The sequence below is a fragment of the Sebastes umbrosus genome, chromosome 19, assembly GCF_015220745.1.
Source record: "Sebastes umbrosus isolate fSebUmb1 chromosome 19, fSebUmb1.pri, whole genome shotgun sequence".
Lineage (NCBI taxonomy): Eukaryota > Metazoa > Chordata > Actinopteri > Perciformes > Sebastidae > Sebastes > Sebastes umbrosus.
Genome location: NC_051287.1, coordinates 26,254,748 through 26,275,245, shown reverse-complemented (window position 1 = coordinate 26,275,245; position 20,498 = coordinate 26,254,748). Strand labels below are relative to the sequence as shown.

At 40.5% G+C, this 20,498-nt stretch overlaps 1 protein-coding gene across 1 annotated transcript; it reads left to right on the top strand.

The window, feature by feature from the left end:
• Nucleotides 1-2,051: 2,051 nt before the first annotated feature.
• Nucleotides 2,052-19,805, top strand: agpat2 (1-acylglycerol-3-phosphate O-acyltransferase 2 (lysophosphatidic acid acyltransferase, beta)). Its single transcript, XM_037752298.1, has 6 exons — nt 2,052-2,526; nt 10,942-11,075; nt 14,385-14,560; nt 14,793-14,888; nt 16,471-16,543; nt 16,651-19,805. Exons 1-6 carry the CDS (start codon nt 2,351-2,353, stop codon nt 16,806-16,808), a joined length of 813 nt encoding a protein of 270 aa, XP_037608226.1. The 5' UTR covers nt 2,052-2,350; the 3' UTR covers nt 16,809-19,805.
• The last annotated feature ends 693 nt before the right edge of the window (nt 19,806-20,498 follow it).

The following is a 20,498-nucleotide window of genomic DNA, read 5'->3' as shown; positions in this document are numbered from 1 at the left end:
CCCGCTTCAGAGGTTTCAGGTGACTTATTTCTACACTACCTTACTAGTAAATCTTTGGTCTACAGAGCAAAGCAAGAAAAACAACTGAGTTAAAACAAGCATAGCTCTCTATCCTCATATAATGAGTATCATTGACAACATCACAAATAACAGCCATCTCTAATATATCTCCTTCATTTACTCAGGAAACTTTCCCTGAGTATCTTGCCTTTCCACTTTGTCAAGCTTTCAGTTTTTGCTTGTAGTATTTTTTGTCTTAATAAGCAGAAGTGAAACAGTGTGACGGCTGATTGCATTTGTGGTGGAATAATACGAGAAAAGGAATTGGCAACTTGGATTAGATTTTCTATAAATCTGTCAGCTGTATTTGTCTAAATTCATGTGGACGAGCTATTTTTTTGTTGCTACATCACCAGGTGGATGTAGTACAATCTTACAGTTTGCTTCAAACCTTGTGCAAACACATTCACAAGTACAAATATACCACACATATCATAACTACAAACACACACTCATGCAAACAATAGAGGATCTCCAGCATTGGTTGTTATAACTGTGTGTCAAGTTTCTTCCTTTCTCCATGCATCACATCTTGTCACGACACTTGAGTTACTAAGTAAACAGTACATGAGAGTCTCCAAAGCAAACAGGTGTTGACTGTGTACCTGCATGACTGGGCACAGTGAAACCATGGTGTTTTCCTAGACAGAGCAGCAGAACAGGAGCTCTGACATCTAATTTTGTCCATCCATCTTCAATAAAGAAAAGGGAGGTCTTATTTTGTTTCTGACAACAAGTTGCAGTAATAAAATCATTTCCTGAAAGCCAGTGGACTCTGCCTCCAGTAGGCGTATGCAATTCATTTTGGTTGTTAGTGGCTACAAGAGGATGGAGTGCAAGGTACCCCTGTCCTGCTCTGATCAACAACCTAAAAACCTTCTGCTGCTACTCAAAATGCGTAGGCTGTTCAATCCCAAACACTGGTTTTACAGTATAACAGCCTGCAGCCCTGCTTGCTCCAACCTGTTCTACGTCTTCCAACCCCCTGCAACAACCATCCCTCTATCAAATCTCCCTCAGCTTAGTCTTTAGACAGAAGAACCTTTTTGAATTCCAGCCCAACAAAGAAGTTTTTATCTGATTTTAAATGGACATTAATCAAGAGCAATCTAGAAAGCTTGTTTCTATTCTTTACTTCAAATGATCCTTTGCTTCAGTGTATTCAACAAAGTTCAAATTAGACAGTCTGTTTCTGAATGAGTAGACCGATGCCAAATTTAGAGTCTGTCAATGATTAGGATCACCGCACATACTAATCAGGATTAATGACTGATTGATCCTAATCTAATCCTAATCATGTCAAGTAGAGCTCTTCGACATGGCTGAAACTTCACAGTCGGGGGTTCTGGACAGTGTCAGATTATAGCCAATGACTGGATTATCACTGCTAATCCAATTATACATGTTGGGTTTAATCGGCTGTCAAACTGGTATCATAAAGATAACAGTTTGGAGAGAGTGTATCCACATACAGTAGGCCTGTTATAACAGTGAGACATTTGGATGTTTGGCCGCACAAAACTTTAAATCACATATCATACAAGAGCTGTGATTGTGCATAAAAATGCAAATGCTTCGACAGTTAATTTAATCTCATACAGGCAGTGGCAGATTAAGGTGGTCAGGCGCCACTAGGCTACTCTTAGTATGGGCCCCCCACCGTTACTCATCATGCTCTAACATTACCAGAAATAAAGTAATTAAGTGCCATGTGTAAAAGACTGCTAGGAATATACACACACTGAGACAGCCTTTAACGTAAACCTTGAAATATCTAGTTGATTTAGAGATGATTATTTGTGAATGTTTCTTAAGGGGCAATATGGGAAGTTTTTTTTCTCTCTGAAGTACATTTAAATAATCTAAAATAATCTGGCCAATCTGGGGCCCCTAGTCTGCAGCGTAGACCAGCCTGAGCATGAATCCAGCCAGCAGACAGGCTAGGAGAGAAATGTGTAGCTTGTGACATCAGACCATCAGACCCGTAGTGGTCCAGCAACCGGAAATGGAGAAAAAAAGCCCACAACTGATGACGACTTGACTCCACCTCATGATGCCATCTAGCAACAGATGAGCAGCGATCCATCCATGTTGAGTTAAGGCAGCCAGAGAGCAGCAGTACCGTCGCCAGGGTGCCATATAAAGGACTCCTAGTGACTGTGTGATGGTCGGACGGGTCACGGTGCTTCCCTTCCTTCCTGCACCGGAGCCTGGCCGCTGTGTTACCCGCGTGTGCTGCCCCTATAGCGGGCACTGAGAGTCTGTGTGTGGCGGACTGTAGCGGACCGCTATGGAGGCGCTCTGGCTGATCCCGCTGCTGCTGGTTCCGCTCCTCATGTGGACCAGCAGAACCTTTGTTTTCTATTTCAAGAAGTGTTTCTACGTGGGCTGGATGATGGTGCTGGCTCTGGTCGCCATTCCTCTGTGTTTCCTGAAGAGCGGCGGCAGAGACGTGGAGAACATGAGGTGAGTTAGTCTGTTGGCATCAGACATGAAGCTCTGACAGCTAGCCACAGCAGCTAGCCACAGTTAGCCTGCTAGCCTGCTAGCTGCTGTGGCTAGCTAGTTTCTATGAAACGTTGTGTTGTTGTAGCGGTGTGCTGTGTGGACATCACGGTGCTGTAGAACGGACAGGGAGCTTCTAGTCTGACAAAAACACATCAATGAATCATGTTTAATCATACACAGTAGTTGTGCTAACAGGAACTTTAACATTAGCCCCCCAGACAGCAGGCAGACAGCTCGGCAGGAGGACTACAGGAATGCTAACATGCTAACGTGCTAACATGCTGAGAGAACCGAGTCAGGACTTGTTCCGATGTGTGTGAACCCAAAGCAGCCTCAGAGAAACCTAATTCGATTTCCTGTAAGAGGAATGTCTGCTAACTTCTCCTCCCTCCAGTCATATGGCTGACATTAGCTGAGTTAGACTGCTCACTGAATATCACAACAAGGCTAGCATTGTTTTACTAGTTCTGATATCACAGCTGCTTTTCTCTTCTGATTTGTATTGGAAATGACAGAAGCTCATTTTAATAATGCAAATGTCAATGTGCCCGTTCAAAGTACACCTGTGCACCACAGAGAAATCCTATAAATCCTATCTTCATGAAGCTCTGAATGGTGTTGAAAGTGTATGAATGAGGTGTGGATTGAGTTCTTGAGGCTCTAGTTAGTGGTAGTAGTAGTAGTGGTGATGGTGTTTCTCATATATGTCAGCGGCTGACTATTACAATCAGCCAGTGGTGGAAGAAGTGCTCACATCCTTCACTTCAGTAAAAGTATACCACAATGTAAAAATACTCTGTTACAAGGAAATTACTAGTTGAGGAAAAAGTACAGAAGTATTAGCAGCAATGTGTACTTAAAGTAACCGATCTGACTTTTTCACTCCCGATACCGATAACAATACCTGGGCTTTGGGTATCGGCCGATAATGAGTACTGATCCGATACCAGTGTTTAATTAATAAGCTGTATGCCTCAATGTGTGGAAGTGACTGGGATCTTTCTCGTATGTGTTGTGTCAGGATCAGACTACACAACATCTTTGACGGTTACGATGGTCTCTATGTCAGATTAGATGATTGGGAGTCACAAATTCTTGTTGGGACTTGGCCGCGACACATGACAGACTACATGTTGGTCCCCTGTTCCGACAATACACACTCTCCCGGCACCGGGAGACGCAATGGCGGTGGTGTTTTTTATTCCAACACAACCTAGATTGAATATCCTACTGTCAAAGTCACAGCCATGACGGAACACGTTGTGGAAAGCAAAAAAGCAAATCAAACATGCTAGACTTTCTGTCGGGACGTCGTGAGGCGTTCCAGACGCGGCATCGGTTGTCGTGTACTATGACACACTACATACGATCAATATCGCACACGACACTGATTTATCCTTCCCAATCCTACGACGGCCGTGTCGGGCTGTAATCGGGCTGATATTGTGTAGTCTGACCCAGGCATAAGGCAACATCAGGCTTGACTTAAACATTGCGCTCCTAACTTTGTAAAACAAAATGTAACAAATAAATACATAGATAACATAACTTAAATTTAGTGAATTGTTATTTATTATTAAATGTTTGAGTCTGTATCGGCGCCATATCTGATTCGGTATCAGTGCATCCCTACTTAACGTATCAAAAGTAATTGTAGTTTCTAGGCTAAATGGCCCCTTTCAGATTGCTGAATTAGCCCCATCTTCAAGGTCCTGAAAGATTATTTCTTAATTTATGCACTCAAGATAATAATTTGCACAGACAGATTATGATCGTGTGCAGTAAGATAAAAAAATGTGGGCAATTTACAACTTTATCATTCTTTTTAGTACATGATGATGAAATCCCAGCAGAAGCAGAGCTTCACAGGACCCCGACCTGAGGAGGTCTAATCAGCAACATCACTGACCTGTGAGGGTCTTTAATCTATAACATTCATCATATTTCATAAATGGATCATGTTTTGTTAACGTAAAATCAAATTGACTATAGCTTTTAAATAAATGTAGTGGAGTAAAAAAGTAAAATATTTCCCTCTGAGATGTAGTGGAGTAGAAGTATAAAGTAGCATAAATTGGATATACTTAAGTAAAGTACTGTACCTAAAAAAAGTGCAGCACTTGAGTTAATGTACTTAGTTACTTTCCACCACTAGAAACCACTGTAATGCAGTCTAACAACAGCTGCACTAACTACAACTCTCTGATCGTCTGTAACATACTGTAAGTTATTATAGGATATTGGCTCTGTAGGGATGACCCCTTGACCTTACCACTGAAGGAAATATGTTATTTTATACCCGACACACACAACGATTGGGTCAACTGATACCTGTAAGGATTGAAATGTAGTACGCCTCCAGTGTCAGTGTCCACTTTGTAGCAGGGGTAGTTTTGTTGTTGTGGTTAAACCTAGATGGTGAGGATGGATTGCTGGACACAAGTGACTGCATTCAAGTAATTACCTTGAAGAGACCGATGCCAGATGGCAACTTTCCCCCGGATTAGAGTGGGGTTGCTGAATAGTTATGAGGCCCATCCACAATGCTGACAGCAGCCGTGTCAGTTATAACAGCAGACCTTACGGCCTCGCTGCTCTAGGAATAACTGTTAGCCACGGCCGTGGTGTCATGTTGCACCAGTGAGCCGTTCTGTCAGCTCAAAGGTTATCTGGACCTGTTGACTGTGACAAAGCGACTGAATCGGGGTCAGACCTTGTACTGGGAGTGAATAGAGTTTTGGCTGCACATTTTACACACTCGCCAGCTCTGGCAGAAAGAGCGCTGTGATTCATCAAGGACAGAGTAGTGTGTCACAGACATTTGCTGTCAGACGGGTACACAAAGGCCTGGATTCTGGGGTTGATTACTGGCTTCACAGCTGACTTGGAGGACTTGAATGCAACACAGTCAACTATGTTGGGCCAGAACAGACCTCTGCACAGTGAAAAGCATCCATAGACCTCAAGTCACTGTTAATATTGTACTTGCATTTCCTGAAACACTCTTGTTGGTTTTCAGTTTATTGTAAGTGTTTGAATAGAGTTTACAGACACAAGGCTGTGCAGTATCAAATTTCAGTTACAATTTATGATTTTGACTTCCAACAATTATGAAAACAAGATAATCAACCTAAAACAATTATTGTGCGGCATTCTGTTTCACAATGACGCTCTTGTTTTGTCGGTTGTGTCCAGCAGGTAATCCGCAAATTGCGAAATCTGCAAAAACTTGCAAAAACTCTTGCTGACAACTTCTTCTTACCTTACCTATTCGAGATCAATGCCTAACCTTACCTATTCGAGATCAATGCCTAACCTTAACTATTCGAGATCAATGCCTAACCTTAACTATTCGAGATCAATTCCTAACCTTAACTATTCGAGATCAATTCCTAACCTTAACTATTCAAGATCAATTCCTAACCTTAACTATTTGAGATCAATTCCTAACCTTAACTATTCGAGATCAATGCCTAACCTTAACTATTCGAGATCAATTCCTAACCTTAACTATTCGAGATCAATTCCTAACCTTAACTATTCAAGATCAGTTCCTAACCTTAACTATTCAAGATCAATGCCTACCCTTAATCATCTCGTGAGAGTTCCCCCAACTCGCGGGTTCCCTTATAGACACGATCCGTTTTGTCATGTTATACTGTAAACCCCTTTCCTTTACAGCGGTGCGCTTTCGTCTCGCTTGGCGGGTTAGGGCCGCCACGTGTGGGAGGATCCCCTCATGGGAACTCTCCTCGGCGCTGGCTGGAACCCCGCCGGTCGTATTTCCTCCGTAGTGGTGCACCGCAACCGACTCTAGGTCGGCTTGGAAAGGCCCTGGGTGAAGGTTTTAACAACACTCCTCGCCCGGACTTCGCCGCTTAGTCTGCTGTATTAGCCGTGTGTTTACTACGTGTTTACTTGCATATAGCCAGGAAGTGAGATCGGATCACAAGTGGCCACTCAAGATGCATGTGGAGACTGTGTGGAGCTGTCCACTTGTGATCCGATCACTGAGGACGCATCTTAATACCTGGTCTGAACAGGACCTTTAATGAAATTGTTTACAAGAACACAAAGTGCTTCATAGATCTAGCCTCTTAATTTAGTTCTCAAAGTGCACCAGATTGATGCATTTACAAAATGTTCTTTCTAAATGCACGATGTTTCCAAAGTCAATGAGTAATCGTGTTAAATAATCGTGATCGCGGTATTGACCAGAATAATCGGGATTGGGATTTTTGCTATAATCAAGCAACCCTAACAGACACACCGTTTTACTTCTCACATACTGTATGTGAACTTTTAGCAACAGCTCTAACGTTAATTATCAGGTACGATCTCATGATAAAAGATAAAAGACAGAGGATTGAGCTCAGGTTCCATGCTGTGTAATGGATTTTAACATCACTGGGAGACTACCAGTGTGTTTGACTAAGCAGTAATGTTGTCACTCAGGCCGTTGAGTGACTGACCTTTAAAACCTACGTAGTTTCTTGTCCCTGCCTTTCTGAATGAATTCATCTTCTGGTATGTCATTGTGATCATGTGACCATGTCCCTGTTGTGAACAACTCTCTGACCTTTAGCACCTGAATTAGCTTTGGCACTGGTATCTTTGTTGGTACAACATTTTTAGGGATGACCGGTCAGGCTAACCTTTTAATCCATAAGCAGCCAGGTGGTGTTGAATCTATGCTGGTAACAAATCAGCCTAAATGTCATTATGCTCTGTAGGAAAAGGAACTTATGTAGAGACTGATAATGAAGTGAAGCGGAGGAAAAGCTTAGTGGATTGACCATAAAAAGAATCCAACCGAGGCCATTTCATTCCCCTTGAACAATCTTACGATTGCTGCAGCGCTGGCTGAGTCGTTGCATAACCAGTGGCTTTTGCACTAGACAGTGTTATCACTGTACTGCTGTGTTGAAAGATAACCTAAAGACTTTTTAAAGGTTAATTTACTGTGGTGCACCAATTAAACGTATACTTTATGTGCAAGATAAGTGAGAGATGATTGCATTAGGTGGAGTCACAAGGTGTTCAAGAGCTTCCTCGTGTCTTTGATTAACATTGTGAGCTTTACCTTTTGATGTAGTAATTAAAATCACTTTGATTTGATTACCAAAAATAGAAGGTACGGCAGTTTTCTATGCTGGGTCATCATTACCCAGCCCATCTTACAAATAGTGGAAAAACTACAGCTTGGCAAGAGTTAGTAGAGTAATTATAAAACATTAATGTACAGTATATCTTGTAAAAGCTAATTAGAAAATCATTTAAAGAGAAGGGACTATTCGATCTGCCAATCCTGTGAAATATTTCCTAAGGCTTTTAACTCCGGTGTCAGATTTTTGGGAGGGGTGTTATTTTATTATTTTTTAAGAAATTGCGTCTTGTTTTTGTAGTTTTGATTGTCATTCAAATATTGGCATCTCAGCTAAAATATGGGTTTGTTGGGACTAGAGATCCAATGATTAATCAATTAGTCATCAACTATTAAATTAATCGGCAACTATTTTAATAATCAATTAATCCATTTTCAGTAGTTTTTAAAAAGTAAAAATGTTCTGATTCCAGCTTTTTAAATGTAAATATTTTCTGGTTTCTTTCCTCCTCTATGACATTAAACTGAATATCTTTGAGTTGTGGACAAAACAAGACATTTAAGGACGTCATCTTGGGCTTTGGGAAACACTGATCGACATTTTTCACCATTTTCTGATATTTATAGACCAAACAACAACTAATCGATTAATCGAGAAAATAATCGACAGATTAATCAACAATGAAAGTAATCGTTAGTTGCAGCCCTAGTTGGGACTCCGGTCAACAAATTTTCAGCTATGTGCTCCATTGGGCATTGCAGACAAAAAATCAATCAATCACAAACTAATTACTTTAGTTGAAGGGAATTTTTTTTTTTTTTTTATTTTTTTTAAAACCCAAGTCAAAGTGTAAACTTCCATTAAAACATACTCCCTGGTTCAACTTTTACCTGCCATACTGTATTATAATGGACAATTCCAGGTCCTACACCTTGTTATCATCTCTGTAAGCGCTATTAGCTCTTAGTAGTAATAGATCAGTGAAATTACTGAGTTTTGCTTGATTATTTTCCATAATTACATCAAATGTACCATTGATATTCTGATCAAATCATTTGTAGTCAATCAGAGCATCCCTAAATGTGTAAGGCTTCACCTTCATGGGTCATTGTTTCAGCAACTATGTATGTTAAGCTAATATGGTCTGAGCTTTCTCGTGTCCTTTGCCGATTCTTGAGAGTAGACTTACTCCTCAAACCTTCAGATAAAGGACTGTGTGAAACCGTAGTTTCACAGCAGCTTTGTACAGTTTTGTTACTACTATACTGCTTCTGGCTCCAAGAGGAAAAAGAGGTTAGTCCCGATCGAATGATGATCAAATAAAAGCCAAGAAATGGAGCGCTAAGTATGTGATTGTAACATGGAGTTGGCCTGGACATAAAATGCCAAGGCTCTCTCATCAGCCTTACACATCAACACCAGAGTTCCGATAAATTGGCAGCCATACTCTGTGTGTTTGAGGTGAGAAAGTGTATTGATTGAGGACAGGCTTTCGAAAGTGTTTTAGTGGCAAAAGAGAAAATATCATGGATGTGAGTGCTTGGTGAGAAAGGATCTCATTTGATGGAAGTAAAAGCATGATCAGGTTTGGACTCCAGTCTCATCCTGGAGCTGTTTGTTTAGAATCACACTGAAACAGAGATGACCTTGGATACTTCTTAACATAGTTCAGAACTTATCTCTATAGTTATCTTCTTTGTCTCTACAAAGTTCGAGTTTTATACGTCCCTAAAGATAAACCACGACCAGAAAGAGTAAAAACAGTAAACAATATTAGGAATATTTAATTTGAACACAGTTCTTGAAGCTTCATTAAAGGACCAATATGTACTATATTTACTCTAATAAATCATAAAATGATCATGATATGTGATCAGAGATTAAGGAAATACTGACTTCTCTGACAACAATGCCACAGTCAGTATGTTCTCCTTTTAAATTTCCATTCCGGTCCAGGACGTCTGTCTTTGTTTTGGCCGGTGTGATCCCGTCCACTGCTCATTTCATTTTAAAACGCTAGCTGTCAGTACTACGTATTGTTTCTTTCAGTAACTTGATATTGATATTAAATCAAATGACTGTGTGTAATCTGAAAGTGTCACTCATTGTGCCAAAATCACATAGAACAAAACACCTAATGCTGTGTTCACACTATGAGCGACAGCAACAGGCTACAAGTCATTTTCAATGGAAGCCGGGGACAAGAAGGTACAAACTGTTGTCCGACTTGTCGCTGTGTGACGGGCATGACGTGCTAATAATATAGTTATGTCGGTTAGTTAATAGATTACTTCAGTTTTATTTTTTTTAGCAAAAATGCCAAATATTCACAGATTTCATCCTCTCAGTTGTGTCGATTTCATGCTTTTCTTTTTTAAATATATGATATTAAAATTAATATCTTTGGAATTTGAACTTTTGGTTGAATAAAACAAGAAATTTGAAGACATAATCTTGAGTGTTTGAAATTTTAGCAGACATTTTCATTATTTCTTGTCACTTTAAGACGAAACTATTTGTCAAATAATAGAAAAAAAACCCTGCAAATTAATTCATAATGAAAATTATTTTTAGTTCAGCCCTAATGTCTATATCATATTGTCATAATTCCTTCATTTTAGGTATTTGGGAAATAAGATTTTTAAAATTATCAAATATTAAAAAAGCATAAAGTATGCATTTACCCCCTCTCAACTGGAAGTGGGCTAAGCAAAAAAAATAAGAAAAAAACCTGCCTTTCCACCCCACAAGAGTGTAGTTCCAGACAAATCAAAGTATTGATTAGATCTGATAAATCCCCATGACTAATGGGGATAATCCCTCATAACTTTGTTTTGTTTTGTTTTGTTTAGTTTTTTCAGTGTCAGAGGCAGACAGGCAGATGGTTGGACATTCTTTCTCAAAGCTCATTAGAGCGTTGTTCTTACTGCAGGCAATTATTTAACCAACCAAGAGACAAACACAGCTAAGAGGGATGTTGTACACAGTTAATCTACCAGATGTCCTGTATTTTTAAGACAGTCATGATTGTCTGATTTAGGTCAAATGTTATGTATTTGAGCTGGCATACTTCCACTGCACTATAATACTATAAACTCTAATACTCCAGTATCTAACAGGCTTTATACATTCCACTGTTGCCTCCAACCTTTCCATAAAGGATTCTTGTTAATAATATGTAGCCTGCTGCACTCACATGACTGTGAACAGTAACCTATACTTATTGAGCACTGTAATTAACACTTTAACCCCCTTCCCCCACCCTCAGGATTATTCGCGTCTTGGTTCGTCATGTGAAGTACTTCCTGGGTCTTCGGTTTGATGTGAGCGGTTGGGAGCAGCTGCAGACGGAGGGACCCTATGTCATCATCTCCAACCACCAGAGCTCCCTGGATGTTTTGGGTGGGTGATGTTCTACCTTTATGTATGAAGCTACACAGTGTTTGTGATCACAGAGAGAGCAGGATTGTCTCTGACAGCTGCGACAGAGCCGGAATGCAACACGGCTGCATCCTGTTTACGTTGGACGGTAATCACAGTCTGGTTTGGATCGGCCAACAAACGGTTCAAGAACAGACTCAAATGGACACTCGAGACTACTGAAGTCATCATTGGTGCCGCTCTTCCTACCCTCCAGGACTCAGTACTTCTCCCGATTCAGTAAGGGAAAGTCAGCACATACTGCTCTCACCTGAGCCACAACTTGTTGGAACCAAATGTTAAGGTCCGTTAGGTGCATACCATAGAAACTTTAAAATCCTCATTCTACAAAGAACCACTTCTCCTCTTGACAACAGGAACTAGGAACCTTTTGAGGAACTCATTGCGTTTCGACCGCAGGGACCAGGGTCTAAATTAAGTTCTGGGGACATTTTACGGGCCCTTTTTTACCCCCAGAAAATGCCCTGGTCGGGGGGTAGGACTTTCTGAAAGTACAAGAACTTTCAGGGTTGAGTTTGTAAGGTTGATTGGTCAAACACACACACACACACAGCGCCGCTGCTTCAACTGTACCGCATCATTCATAAAACAAGAAAGTACTCTAGTATTGATTTGGGACGAGGGGAGAGCATTTCTCTTTGTTTGATTAGTTAGGCTTTGCTGTCGGCTTCCCGACTCATTTTAAAAAGACAAAGAGAAAAAGAGCGAGAGATCGCAAGGGCGAGCGGTAAAGTTAAAAGAGGGATACGGCGTGTTCTGGTCAGAGGGATCATGACAGATCTGGGTTGCAGGTTTCTCTGAGCCTTGCTCATCACCTGTGATCACTCTCAGCTGTAGAAGCAGGTTGGCTGCACCCTGCTCATCTGGTTGTGTGTCTGCAGAGGGTCAACACCTTCAGCTGGCTCTCTGGCTTTATTTTGGGTTTAGTGATTCTGTGTGTTTTGTGGGGTTTGATTTTGAGTGTGACCATCTTTAACCAGCCTCTACTTCTCTTCTGTGTCCCCTCTCAGTGACTCACAACTTCTGGTAGATTTAGTGGTCGGCTGTGGGGAGTTATATTTTCAGTCTCCTTTTAGAACCCAAGGGACCCTTTTCTTATTATTTCTGTGTGCAGTTTATTTTTGTTAGTTTCCCAGTAGCGACCCCTGTCATTCAGGTTTTTGTTTGTTTGGGGAACATAACAGGCGCGGCGTTGCAATCAGTGTTTCTGATTGTTTTACAGCGTTAACATTCTAAAGCACAAATAACCGTCAAACATTCAACAGCTGATTTACTGTGGAGACAGACGCTCTTAGTTGCATTTCATTCATTACATTCAACGTGCATCAGTAAATACTAGCAGTAAATACCACCGTCGTCAAGTGTGTGACCATCAGCAGTCTTCGTCCCATGTCGTGTTGCTTTTTCATATGTCAGCGGACTAATTTACCTAATCTTCACAGGTCTTTAGACCATGGTCGAAACGCAGACAACAGTGGGCAGAAGGAACCTTTAACCCAGTCTATGATGGCTGCTTGTACACTGAGTAAGAGCATGTTGTAGAAAGATTTAGATTCTTGTTCGTTTATGATTTTGCATGTGTGGTCATGTCTTTTCTCATTGGCTCATTCTTCTTGATGGTGGTGTTGAGGCCACTTGTTTAGCAGAGGTGTGGTTTCTCTCCATCACTGCCTGGCAGAGAGTGTTTCTCAGTGCCGGTGAGTGATGAGGGCAGGCTTCAGGCCAGGGTGGTGACAGCAGGGGGAGAACTAGGCATCTAATTAAGGCTGAGAAAACTCAGCATGAGTCTGATTTGGCGTCCAAGTTGCCATGCCAACCGTTACACCCCAGCCATTAATAGCTGCTCATCCTCAAGCTGATGTGATAAGACCGTACGGAAGTACTTTCCTCCACAGCTAGGGCTGGGTTTCACTCTTTCTGGTGTCAGTTTGCTTCTGTCTGCTCCGGTGTCGACTCGTCTACTTGCCCTGCTGTTTGCCATCCTTTATTTCACACACTTTGACTTCCTCCCTCTAATATGGTGTATGTTTGACATCTTGCACTCTTATCTTCTGCACGAAGGTTAATCAAACATGTCTGATTTCATAATGTAAACACTATCCATGGAGATAACTGACAACCAATAAAGTGAGACTTCTTTTCCAACATCACATGTATTACATCAGCAGGTTTTATGCTGTACTTGATGATGAAATTCAGGTTTTGACAAAGCCATAGAGGGATAAGATGGAAGCGTACTGTATACGTTAGAGACTTCTTTTAACTCGCCCCATTAGAGACGCCTTATTTCAAGGTCTCAGTTGTTTACTACCAGGACCAATTTCAGTGGAAAATGCTTAAAAAAAAGTAAACATTATTATATAATTCAGGCTTGAATGTGTGTTGTACTCTGTTTTATGTTTGTGACTGTATTCTTAATTTAATTTAATTTAATTTATTTAATTTATGTATATATCTTTTATTTTATATATTTACTTCCATTATATTTTAATTGTTAATCTATATCCTTTTTAACTTTATGTTAAGCTATTTATTTTCAAGAGATTTTTATTTTTACTATTATTATTATTTTATACACTTCCATATGTTCAGTTTGGGGAAAGGTTCTGTGTTGTATGTACAATACGTTAAATGTGTAAAATCAATAAGTACATGTTTAAAAAAATAAACAATTGGCTAGTGGCTCTATGATAATAAATTAACCAACTTCTTCTATGAAAATGTCTTCAAGAGTAATACTGCTTATGTGAACAACACTACAGATCTTGTGATTTTTAAGTGCTAGAATTAAATAGAATTTTAGTTAATTTTGAGTTTTAATTTGAATATCAACAAATGATGATAAATATAAAAAATATATAATAATAATTAATAATAAATTCTACAGTATTCATACTTTTGCACCTGGATAGAAAATAAAATCTCCAAAAAAGTGAATCCCATTTGGATGTTTATTGCACTATTTTTAGTCAGTCAAGTATGAAATGTTGGATTATCTTCAAATACCAAGCACCTCATTGTCTCTGCTTTGCTACTACTTTTAATTTTATACCAGAAAACTAATTTTATTCATTAATTGAGTCCTATTTCTTATGCTCGTGGTCAGACATGAATGACGAGCTTTACTTGGAGATAATGTATTGGAACACATAGTACACATTAGTGGTTCTCATTTATGACACAATATTGTAAAAGAAAAAGAAAAAAGTAGTGTATATCTGCAGTAACTGCCTGTCTCACATGTTTCCTCTGTTGTCGTGTGTTTGTCAGGCCTGATGGAGATCTTACCAGACCGCTGCACCATGATCGCCAAGAAGGAGTTGATCTACGCCGGCACAGTAGGTCTCATCTGCTGGCTGGGTGGCATCGTTTTTATCAACCGCAAGAAGACGAGCGATGCCAAGAGCGTCATGGCTGACGCTGCCCAAACCATGCTGGACGACCAGGTAATGCACAGGATACACTTGTATCAATTTAAGTGATGGTTTAGATCCCTGAAGAACTAATACTTCATGCTTTTATGTCATATTAATTCGACTCTTGTGGTTTTTCTTTGTTTTTCTTTTTGCACTTAATCCATCTCAACTTTCTGTTTTTGACACATTGAGTGATGACGGATGACATGGGATGATTAAATCACTGTTTTTCCTTTCCACCCTTGTACTTTGACCTCCACAGATCCGTCTGTGGGTGTTCCCAGAGGGAACGCGAAACCAGAGAGGCGACCTGCTGCCCTTCAAAAAAGGGGCTTTCCACCTGGCGGTGCAGGCACAAGTGAGTGCTTCCCCTCTTCTCTCCTCAAAATTCACTTCTCTTTTGGAGCATCTGTGTACTGAGGTAGAGCAACTGTCCGCTATCCTAACACATCCTTAACCCTGCTGGCAAAAAGGGCTGTGATGATGCTGGCTGTATTCCACGAGACTTCTGCCAACTCTTGTCTTCTAAAGGAGAGATGTTGCCAGCAATGTGCCGATTCTAGACACATGGGGGAGCTAGCAACCTAATGTGGCACAAGGGCAACATGATGATTTCACCATATCCAGTATACACATGCTCTGAAATGGTTTGTCTGAGCACTCTCATTGGGATATTTCTGTCTCGGTCTTCTGTGAAATTGTCCTTGGTTGTGCATGACGTAACCCCCCCCCCCCCAACGCCTCACACCAACTGATTATAGGGAGGGCAGACGACGCAGAATGACTCGAGTAATTGAGTAAGTTGGCTGTGTGCGTTCTGTGATCTCTTCATGCGTGCAGGTGGGAGGTCTCTGTTCTCTAGTTGATGTTTCGTAGCACACACTTGGGAGTCCGACAGGTGGAATGAATTAAAAAAACATTGTTGAATGAGATGTGGCCAGAAACCGCAACTCGGTTCGCCCCAGGCAAAAAAAAGTGTTGTGCTGTGTGTGCGTTTGTATGTATGTGTGAGTCCTTCTTTGTTTTTTTTGTTATGTGCTGCTAAAGATGAATACGGGATTGGTTCAGATATGCACGGAGGCTGAGAGGCTAGACAAATAAAGCCCTGCTGCTGCTTATTAGCAAACACATTACCATGTTCTATAGGGGCTCATGCGTGTTTACGTGTTATACAAACAGAGTATGCATGTTGGACTCGTTGTTGTGTGTGTTGGCATGAGGTGGTGGAATAACTCCATTTGAGGTTTGGAGAACACAATGCGTGTTTTGGTTTTCCCTGTTGGCTTCACACTCGAGACTATTCCTGTGTGAACACAGACTATTTCTATCTCTCTGTGTTTGCTTCTGCCGAGTTCTAGCGCAGCCTTCTCCGTTTGTACCCAACCGGCCAGATTGAGTGGAAGCAGGACAGCCCCCAGGGGGAGCCACGTTTGGCTCAGCCGGTCCCGTTGAAGGGGCCACTCGAGGCCTCGAGAGAGGAACTCGGCCTCTATTAGTGGAGGAGATGGAGATTGCTAGTGTCGTGCTGATTGTGTGTGTGAGGGAGAGAAAGAGCGTGATGTCGGTTCAGATAAGCATTTCTGTCCGTTTGTTTCTCATCTTTTGGCTTCGGAGAAAGAAAATGGTCAAAAGCAAAACGTAGGAGTCAGATGACTTTAGATCTGTGTGCTTAACCCCTTAACTCTGCAATAGAAATGGTCTGCCAGTGCCTACATGGGTAGTTTTGCTTATTGTGATGTCATTTGTTGGAGTGACGTAACTGTCTGCTCGGCGTGATGTTACTCAGGGCCTTTAGCTTTCTGCTGCAAAAACAATGAATGCTCTTGTTATTAATGTTTTTATTTTAGATGGATTTAACCGGATCTCCTGCAGGAGGTCTGTGAGGTGATGATAATATTTTGGGATATCCTGTTTGATCTTCTTCCCTGTCTGTTTTTCAGGTACCCATCATACCCATCGTTTTCTCCTCCTACAGCGGCTTCTACCTACGGAAAGAAAAGCAGTTCAACTCGGGTAACTCATCTTGATTGTCTTTGATTTATTTCCTCTTACATGCGGTCCTTACGTGTCTGTGTGATGTTCTGTGAGACTTCTGACGGTGAAGTTTTGTGCCTCCTCAGGGACCATCAGATTGCAGATCCTCCCAAAGATCGAGACAAAGGGGATGACGTCAGACGACGTTGCGTCCCTCTGTGACAAATCCTTCGAAGTGATGCGCTCTGCCTACCTGAACGTCTCTGACTCCGTAACCCAGAGCAACGGGCCGTTGAGGCACTGAACATTTACCATGCTCCCGCTTCTTTTTCCTCCTATAGCCCATCCCTCCCCCAGACCTCCCCGCTCTCCCCGGGTTGTCCCATTACCTGGCTAGGAAACACCGTGACACAGGTCTCTTGTCATGAAATCTCTTCTTGTCTAGTCGACGCCTGGTCCGGTCCGCCTCTGGCCTGACCACACAGCACAGCCAGTCCTGACCCTCACTGTGTCTGCAGCAGCAGCACCAGCAGCAGCGCTGCTCTGCACGCCGTGAGCGGAGTGACGGACGGCAAGCCGAACAGTATACGTGTGTGTTGTTCTTCATGCATGCCTTTTGGATGGCTCTGTCCACCTTCATCCTTGTTTTGCTCTCTGCCTTTTTTATTGTCTTACTTTATCACCATTTTGTACCTTTTTTTTCTTTTTGGCCTTTGTTTCTCCACCTGCCTTCAGTTTAACAGATCATCCTTGGCATTTTCTCTGTTCATAAATGTCAGTGGATAGTCATTTGTTCCTCTCATACTGCCTTTATTTGAGTTATCCTCGGATGCTCTCGCACACAAACATACTCGCACACCCTCATCCAGAGTACCCCATCTCCTTCCTTCCTTTCCTTTGAGTGTGCTCTCCCCCTTACTGCATTCCAGTCTCTTGCCTAAAGACAAAAGGAGCAGGGTCTCCGCGAGCGAAGGAGCGTGTGGAGGTGAGAGGTCGACACCGGTCGACCACGGACTTCTTAAGTTCTGTCGCTATGAATTCAACTCTATATCCGTATTGGCTCTTCAACTGAACGACCAATAGCTTCGTGACATCCTTCATGATGTCAACGAGCGAGGAATTCAAGCTTACAAGATGCAGTGTGTACCAATAGCACCCATCTGTACTGAATTACTGGACTGATCAGTTCTCAATGTTGTGCATTGTGGGTGTATCATTGTGCATTCTTTCATATTCTCTCCAAAAGATTAGAAATAACCTGCGTTGACCAACAAGTGTCTTCTCGCTGTATTTTTGCTTTCTATTTATTTCTACATCAGATAATCTTGTTTTAGTTTTTTTTAGAAGTGATTTTTGCGCTTCGGACAGCAACTCACAAGTGAAATATTTAAGACGTATCAAACAGGTGATTTCATATTGTGCTAACTGTTTTTAGCATTACTGTTAAGTGCAAGCTACCTGCTGTGCCATGACAAAGTGTTTTTTTGGGAAGTTTCCAGTGTAAGCCCGTTATTATCTCACTATGAACTGCTTTAATGAGTCATCACTGACTGATAGCCCTGAACCAATCATGAGGATGAGGGTACAGCTTGTGTCAAATCGTGAAATGATTGATCCCGAGCATTTTTTTTGACTGATTTCATTTGTTCTGATTAACTTGAATATTCACTAATTACTAACAAACCTGGCATACTTAAAGCCCGGAGAGGCAGTCTATTTTTGAGGCATTATCGGGCAGACTTCCATAATAACCTTTCAGCATATTGTCATTCAAGTGTTCTGAGAGAAAACTAGACTTCTGCTCCTCCTCATGGCTCTGTTTTCAGGCTTTAATACATCTAGCCTGTGACGGGAGACTTTGTGCCAATCACAGGTCATCTCAGAGAGAGAGCGTTCCTATTGGCTGTTCTAGAAATGCAGATGAGCGTTCACGTCCTTTTGTTGCCCAATGATGCCAAAAAATCTACCGCCTGCCCCCGCTCTATGTCAACATCTCAGAAGAGTTTAAAGGTTGTCCCTGTTTTTTTCAATCAATATAAAAGTGAATACCATTGTTTTAGTTGTGATGTTCTGATTCAGTTAACCTCCTAGAAGAATATTAGATTATTTTAAGAAGGTTGTGGAACTTTTGGCCTTAAGTTGGATTGGCTGTTGTTGTTGCACCTTGGATTGTTGGGCTAGTTTGCTTCTGTTCTGTAATGTGAACTGACGAAGACTTCTAACCGCGTAGAACCGACTGAACTGTTTTAGTTTACATCCAGGTCTTACATTTCACGTTGCTCACTGCCTTTACACGGTTTGCAAAATCACTTATTTCGCCGCTTTTGCCCATTAAACACCATCTGAGAATGTATTTCAGCATTCAGGATATTTGTGTACTACTAACTGCATCATATTATTTTAATTTGTTTTATTGTATTAATGTGGATGTTGTCTTGCTTACAGTTGGCATCGCATCTAGAAAGTGTATTTATTTGACCATTACATGTTAAATTTAGACTGACTCGTACACACAAACCTCCTGAGCAGATCACCTTGTGAATGGATTTATCAATACTTTGGCACTAAGCCACTGCTGTTCATAGGTGAGTTACCTGCTGGTGTTTGTAAGGGTTTCATTCATGTTCACAGCCAGTATAGAATATACCCCCCATATTAATACTAATTCTGTTTGATTTCTTAGTTTGAATCTATTTATTGAGTTTTGATCTGTAAGGGCAGATTTGACCTTTGCAGCAGGTGGTCTGAATGTTATAAATGTACTCAACCAAATTGATTTCTTCCAAAAATATGAAGTATACCATATAAATTTTGCTAAAGGAGTGTTTTATCCATTTATTTCCTGTTTTTTTCTTTGTTATTTTGTAATACAAATGTGTGATTTGTAAGCTTTGTGTCCTGAGGTTGAGCCGGCGGCGAACAGGCTCCGCAACAACCCCGCTGGTTGGTTTTTGGGCAGTTGTTTACGAACTGAGATACTGTAAGATAAAATATTCAAAGTATTCTGAACCTTAATAAAGCACTTTTCATGCTGAGTTTGGGTGGAAAAATAAAACAACGTTTTCTGTGATTTTTCACCAAAGCTATTAAAAGTGTAAGTGGTGGTCGCTTTACGTGGATCTGAGAAACAGAGCTGACATCCTGCAGAGCCTTGTATGTGTGTGTGTGTCTGAATATGCACACATGGTATAGACGCACATTATAGTATCTGGTTAATATTGATGATGTAGTGTTCTTGATTTCACCGGTTCTGGTTCAACGTGAATGCAAAAGAATAAATAAACATCAATTCTTTTTTTCATACTTGGTCATGCACTGAAATGCTTCTGTGATTTATATTACAGTCAGTGGTGGAAAGTAACTAAGTACATTTACTCAAATACCTGCACAATTTAGAGGTCATTTACTTGAATATTTTCATTTTCTGCTAATTTATACTTCACTACATTTCAGAGCGGTTTGAATAACTTTTTAAGAAAACAAAATGTGAATACTTTCTGGTTTCTTTGTACGGAGGATATAACCTGCCAAAAATAAATGAGTATATAAATGACTCAATGAATAAATAAATGTCATTAAATGTGACAAAAATGATATAAAAAATAAATGTCATTAAATGTAGCAAAAATTATATTAAAAATAAATGTAGCCATTAATTAATTGATAAAATGTGACATAAATTGATATTTCTGCTAATATTTGCTTATTTATCTATCTGTTAATTCCCTTATTTATTTACTCTTCTGTTTAATTTCCCCTTTTATTTATTCATATATTTATAATAATTTATGTTTTACATTTACTTTTCATAAATGTATTTATTTTTGCATTTATTTTTATTTATTTATGCATTTAGTTTATTTTATATTTCTTTTTATATGTATGTATTTATTCATGTACTGTATATATTCATTTATGTATGCTCTATTTTCCCTTTGCATTTCACCCCTTATTTAAGTTCTGTTGAAAAAACGGTTGTAATAATCCCTACAGA